Source organism: Bison bison, unplaced genomic scaffold (genome assembly GCF_000754665.1).
Source record: "Bison bison bison isolate TAMUID 2011002044 unplaced genomic scaffold, Bison_UMD1.0 scf7180017864384, whole genome shotgun sequence".
Classification (NCBI taxonomy): Eukaryota; Metazoa; Chordata; class Mammalia; order Artiodactyla; family Bovidae; genus Bison; species Bison bison.
In genome coordinates this window covers 14849178-14856268 of record NW_011494956.1, presented here as the reverse complement: position 1 = coordinate 14856268, position 7091 = coordinate 14849178, and the positions used below count along the sequence as shown (strand labels likewise).

At 34.5% G+C, this 7091-nt stretch overlaps 1 protein-coding gene across 1 annotated transcript in view; it reads right to left on the bottom strand.

Moving 5' to 3' along the window:
• The window catches only part of STAG1 (stromal antigen 1), a 374182-nt gene that overhangs the window by 68779 nt on the left and 298312 nt on the right, over positions 1 to 7091 (bottom strand). The window contains exon 16 of the mRNA XM_010858254.1: positions 2900 to 3003. Within this exon, the coding sequence (XP_010856556.1) occupies positions 2900 to 3003 (104 nt within the window). The remainder of the gene's footprint in view (positions 1 to 2899; positions 3004 to 7091) is intronic.

Genomic DNA, 7091 nt, shown 5'->3' with positions numbered 1-7091 from the left:
TGGTATTCCCATCTCTTGAAGAATTTTCCACAGTTTATTGTGATCCACACAGTCAAAGGCTTTGGCATAGTCAATAAAGCAGAAATAGATGCTTCTCTGGAACTCTCTTGCTTTTTCCATGATCCAGAGGACGTTGGCAATTTGATCTCTGGTTCCTCTGCCTTTTCTAAAACCAGCTTGAACATATGGAAGTTCACGGTTCATGTATTGCTGAAGCCTTGCTTGGAGAATTTTGAGCATTACTTTACTAGCGTGTGACATGACTTAGCAACTGAATAACAAAAACTAGACATGATTAAGCTTAATGGGGAAGGAGTGCTGAAAGTTAAGACAGGTCGGAAACTAGGCCTCATGCATCAAACAGTTAGCTAAGCTGTGAATGCAACGGAAATGTTCTTGAAAGAAATTAAAAGTGCTACTCCAGTGAAAACATAAATAATAACGAAGTGAAACAACCTTATGGAGGATATGGAATCAGCTTTAGTGATCTGATAAAAGCAAACCAGATATATAATTCCTTATGTCAAATTCTAATTCAAAGCAAGGCCCTCTTTTAAATTCTATGCTGAGAGAAGTGAGGAAGCTCCAAGAGAAAAGTTGGAATCTAGTTCATGAGATTTAAAAAGAAGCCATCTCCCTAACATAAGACTTGAAGGTGAAGCAGCAAGTACTGATGCAGAAGCTGCAGCAAGTTATCTAGATCTAGCTAAGACAAGTAATGAAGGTGGCTACGCTAAACAAAAGATTTGCAATGTAGATAAAATAGCATTATATTAAAAGAAAATGCCACCTAGGATTTTCATAGTTATACAGGTGGTGACTTTAAGCTGAAGCCAATGTTCATTTGCCTTTCTGAGAGTTCTAGGGCTCCTTGATGGTGGTGGTTTAATCGCTAAGTCATGTCTGACTCTTGCAACCCCATGGATTGTAGCTTGTCAGGATCCACTGTCCATGGGATTCTCCAGGCAACAATTCTGGAATGGGTTGCCATTTCCTTCTCCAGGGGACCTTCCCAACCCAGGAAATGAACCTGGGTCTTCTGCACTGCAGGCAGATTCTTTACCAACTGAGCTATGAGCTGCCTATCACAATATTCATTTTGCAGCCCCACGGATCAAGGGGCCCTTGAATTATGCTAAATCTACCCTGCCTATGCTCTATCAATGCGACAACAACGTCTGGATGATAGCACATCTGTTTACAATGTGGTTTCAGTTCAGTTCTGTTGCTCAGTCGTGTCTGACTCTTTGTGACTCCATGGACTGCAGCATGCCAGGCTTCCCTGTCTATCACCAACTCCCGGAGCTGGTGGTTTGGCAAGTATTTTAAGCCCACTGTTGAGATCTACAGCTCAAAAAAAAGATCCCTTTCAAAATATGACTGCTCACTGACAATGCATCTGGTCACCCAAGAGTAATGACGGAGATGCACAAAGAGAATAATGTTTTCATGCCGCCTAACACAATATTCATTTTGCAGCCCCATGGATCAAGGAGTAATTTCGACTTTCAAGTTTTACTAGTTAAGAAAAATTTTGTAAGGCTATAGCTGCCATAGACAGTGACTCCTCTGATGAATCTGAGCAAAGTCCATTGGAAACTTTCTAAAAAGGATTCAGCATTCTAGATGGCACTAAAAATATTCATGATTCAAGGAGAAGAGGTCAAAATATCAACATTAATAGGATTTTTGAAGAAGTTGATTTCAACTCTTATGAATGACTTTGAGAAATACAAGGAGTTCTGTGGAGGAAGAAACTACAGATGTGCAGGAAATAACAAGAGAAAGAATTCAAAGTGGAGTCTGAATATGTATAAACCTCATGACAAACACTTTAACAGATGAGGAGTTGCTTCTTATGGGTGAGCAAAGGAAGTGGTTCCTAGAGATGTAATCTACTCATGGTGAAAATGCTGTGATGATTGTTGAAATGACAATAAAGAATTTAGAATATGACACATACTTAGTTGATATGCAGTGGCAGGGTTTGAGAGGACTGACTTCAGTTCTGAAAGACTTCTGCTGTAGGTCAAATGCTTTCAGACAGCATTACATGCTACTGAGAACTAGTTTTCAAAAGGAAAAGTCCACCAATGAGGTAAACTTCATCATTGTCTAACTTTAAGAAATTGCCACCAGCAAAAAGACTCTAACTTTCTGAAAGCTCAGATTATTGTGTTTTTCTTTAAGCAATAAAGTATTTTTAAATTAAGGTATGTACATCGTTTTTCTAGGCATAAGGCATTGTACACTTAATAGACTATTGTATAGTGTAAATACAACTTTTATATGCATTGAGAAAAGAAAAAAATCATGTGCCTAGCTTTACTGCAATATTTGCTTTATTGTAGTGGTCTGGAACTCAACCTACAATATCTCTAAGATATGCCTAGAAATACTTCTCAATTTTTTTTTTTTTTTTTAAATCTGTGGTGAATTTCCAGAGCCCTGATATGGGTTTTGATATTTTTTCCAGTTTCATTCCTTTTTTTGCGGGGGTGGGGGTGGGGAAGAGGAAGGGAATTGCCTACTTCTTCACACTACCAGAGTTAGTCTTTCCATCTGTGATCATCTCAATTCATCTGGAATAACAATGAAAGATCTAATCCTTAGGAACGTTGATAAAGAGTCTGGGGTCTTCAAGGAGGAAGGGGTCCAGAGCCCTTGAGGAAGAAGGGGTCAGGGGCTCTCAAGGAGGAGAAAAGGACAAACTTTTTCTACATTGCTTTGTCTTAGTCAATATAACAATGTATCTTGCTTGAGGACATGTTTCTCCTTAACAAGAACCTTCTGACTAATCTTGTTATCTTAAGACCTTTCTATTGTTAGTTCTAATCCTGTTAATTTAAGATGTATGTTGTGGGAGTGGGTCTGGTAAAAGTATGTAAGGCCAACTTACTCTCTTGCCGGTACCCCTTCCCACTGGAGGATGTGCCTCAGCAGCTTGACGAATTGTACAAACCATGAGCTCTATAAGAGCACTCTCCTGACGGTCGGACATAGCTAAAGTCAAACAAAACACATTAGCATAAGTAGATAGTTTTATAATAGCCACATATCAAAAATGCACACAATATAAAAAAAAAACCTGCAAACTATTACTTAAAGACTAAGGTTAAGTTCTATTCTTTGTCCTTTTTATCTTTTCAATAATATGTATCTGTCATAAGTCAAATAAGAAAGAGATACACAAAGTAAAGAAAAAAAGGACAACCTCTGGTTTCTTCTAATACCTAATCTCTCGTAATATCATACTTCTGAATTGGGCAATGCCAAAATTTTCCTTCTATATCATTTCAAAGTTCACATATATTTTTCTTTTTTTAGTAAAAAAAAAAATTAATAGATTCTGAGTATCTTTCAAGTGATATGACGTATATGAATAATTACCTTAAATAATTACAAGTTATTACATAGTTTGTGTTTCACAGTTTATCCAACCTGCTCTATTAACATTCACTCAAATTTTCCCCAAATTCTTGTCACATTTATAAAAAATTCAATAACAAGTATCATAAATACACACATTATGTAACTAACACTTCTATTTCGGCAGAATAAATGTCAAGAGAGGGAATAATGAGTCAAAGGTTAAAATCTTGGTACTGACAAATCAATAAGGTTACTTACTGCAATCCACACCTCCAACTGCAATGATGACAATATTTGATTCCTTTTATCCCTGCCAACACTGGATGTTATAAGTTCCTTTAATTTTTGCCAATCCAATCACTTAAAGTGGTATTTCTTATTTTGCTCCTGCATAATTAGTGGAGTGCATTTTCTCGTTTATTAAATTTTTTTGGAGATTTTTCTGTTTATTCTCTACTAACTTTTCTATTGTTATACACGTTTCTTGGATTCTTATATTTTAGTAGCATTAACTTTGTCTTAAATGATGCAAATATTTTCTCACAGTTTGTTCTTTTGGTTTTAGAACTCCTCATGGTATATTTTGTCAGAAATAGTTAACCTTTACAGAGTCATATCTATACTGATTTGTTTTCTGACTTTCAGATTTCTCTCTTTGCTTTCCAGGATTTTTATTTATTTGTTTTTTTGAGGGATAAGTGACATACAATACCATACAGATTTCAGTTGTACTACACAATGATTTAATTTACTTACATTGTGAAATGATCACCATAGTTAAGTTTAGCTATTATCTATCATCTCATATAGATTAAAAAGAAAAAAGTCTTTTGGGTTTCTTGCATTGCTTTCAAAGAGCTCCTTTCTCCCAGAGATCAAAGAAGTGTATTTTCTTCTCTGTTTCTGTTGCTTGCTTTTACATCTCTTATCTATCTGAAATTTATTCTGCTGATAGTATTAATATCAGGTATGGGTCTGTTTACTCCCACCAGAGGAGCACTCAATGATGCCCCCACCATTGTTGAAGAAAATCAGCTTTCCTTGGTTTATTTGAAATGTCACCTTTTAACATGTTTTAGATGCTCCTATATACTTTGATCTATTAATATTTCTGGATTCTTAAGTTTCAGTGTTATAAAGCCATGCTGTTTTGATTATAGCAACTTTATAATGTTATAATATACCTTAATGTGTAACTTAATTCAACTAATTTGAATATTTAGTTGAACAAATTTCCCTTATCTAATGCTTTTCCCTAAAAATTTCTAATTACTATAAAGGTAGTGTCAAACAATTTATTAAGTATTTTCTATATGTAGGGCACAGTTATAAATAACTTTTCAAACTACTCAATTAGTAGTAGACCCAAGATATGAACCCAGGCAGTCTGACTTCAAGGTTTATGCTCTTAAGCACTATGCTATACTGTCTTTATAACATATGCATGAAATTCTGCATAAATTTTAATTTTTAATTTTTATTGGAGTATAGTTGATTTACAGTGTTGTGTTAATTCAGGTGTACAGCAAAGTGAGCCATATATATATATATATATATCCACTTTTTTTTAAGATTCTTTTCTCATATAGGCCATTAAAAAGTACTAAGTAGTTTCCTGTCCTATACAGTAGGCCATTATTAGTTATCTATGTTATATATAGCGGTGTGTATATGCCAATCCCAATCTTCCAATCTATCCACCTCAACTTTCTGGTAACCATGTTTGTTTTCTGCTTCTGTAACTATTTCTGTCTTGCAGATTGTTCACTTGCACCCTTTAAAAAGAATATTCCACATATACCTAATATCATATATTTGTCTTCTCTGTTGGACTTACTTTACTCAGTCTATGTAAGTTTTAAAATCATTATGCTTAGTTCATTTTCTCACCTCACCTTTCAGAACTCTCTCAAATGCATTGGAATTTGAACTGGTATTTTTAAGAAAATTATACATTATGTTGGGAAGAACTGACATTTTAATCATCTTTCCAGCCAGGAACATGATATAACTCTTCATTTATAAGATCATATTTGACATTATTTAATGAAACATTATGATTTTCTTCATACTGATTCTGTACTTTTCTTATTGAATTCATTCCTATATATATATCTTAAAACATTTTGAAACTAATTTGAATAGTTTAATTTTATCTTTGTCTCCTTCCTTGTGTTCTTTTCTCTGTATACATGTTTATGCTAAAGACAAATTAAAAAAAGAAGACCAATAGATATGGGGATTATAGAGACAGAACTAGGCATAAAGAAAAAATAAGAAGCTTTGGAAGCTGAGACGTCTATATTGATTATTTCAAAATAAACTGGGGCAACACCAACGAAAAGACAAGCAAAGACGTTACATCTTATCCCTTACTCTATACCAAAATCATCCTGAACAGGAATATGTATGTACATCTTAATTCAATCATTTTTAACACTTTAACTGATAGGAAAAACACATGAACTTTAGCTTGTCTTAGTAAAACCACAGAAACAGCTTCAGCTTTCCATTTATACTCTCTGATTCAATGCTTAATAATATGAAAAAACTTCCCATGCAATAAAACAATCAAAGTTTCTACTTTATGATTCTAGAATTTCTTGTTTTTTGACATTTGGCTGGGGATAAAGGAGTGACGAGACTATCAACTACTGGGTCAGCCAAAAAGTTTGTTTGGGTTTTCCTGTAAGATGTTACAGAAAAACCTGAATGAATTCTCTGGCCAACCCAATAAATGCATTTTCTATTATTTATGAAAAAAAATCAAGTTCTGTGGAAAATGAGGACAAAGAAAACCTTATTAAATATAGAAATACTCTTCTCTTATACACTAAAATATACAGATTATTGTTGAAGAATAACTCAACCTTATACAGTGTCTAACATCTTCAGCTTTATTAGTGTATAATTTGAAACATCCATTTTGATATGGCAAATTCAAAACAATTGAAATTTACAAGTGAAAACAAGCAAGCCTTAAGCCACAGTTGAGAGCCAAACAGCCACAATGGCAGAAAGGAATGGGTGCTGTTTGCTCTATGAATTATCAAATAACTACACAACTTTTTAAGTTTTCAGAAAACTTTTTACATATCTCAATTTCAATCTTATCACCTTAAACTCTGGCTTTTCTCCTTAATACCACTGAAAAGAAACACTAAAAAGTCACGGATGACCTAAATGTTCACTTAAAGCTGATGGTCTTTGCACAGTCCTTTTTCTCCTCCTTTGCAGTATTTGATATTATTAACCACAGCTCTCTTGAACACCCTTTTTACTGGGCCTTCTATAGTGTACAGTTATCTTTTACCATCCTTTTTATATAGCTTGCTCTCACCCTTGTTCTTCCTTCTTTTGTCCCTTTCCTATCACAATTTTAAAAACTCATATGGGCTTTTTATTTCTATAATTTATCTTCATCTTTTGTATTTTTATTATCATTTCCCATAGAGACCACTGCAACAGTTATCTAACTGATCTGCCTATTCCAAAAATGTTGACAAAAAACATTTTTCTTAAAATACGAAGGTGATTAAATAACTTTCCTGTTTAAAATCTTTCAGTGGCTTCCTATTACACTTTAGATCAGATCAGTCACTCAGTTGTGTCCGACTCTTTGCGACCCCATGAATTGCAGCACGCCAGGCTTCCCTGTCCATCATCAACTCCCGGAGTTCACCCAGACTCACGTCCATTGAGCCAGCGATGCCATCCAG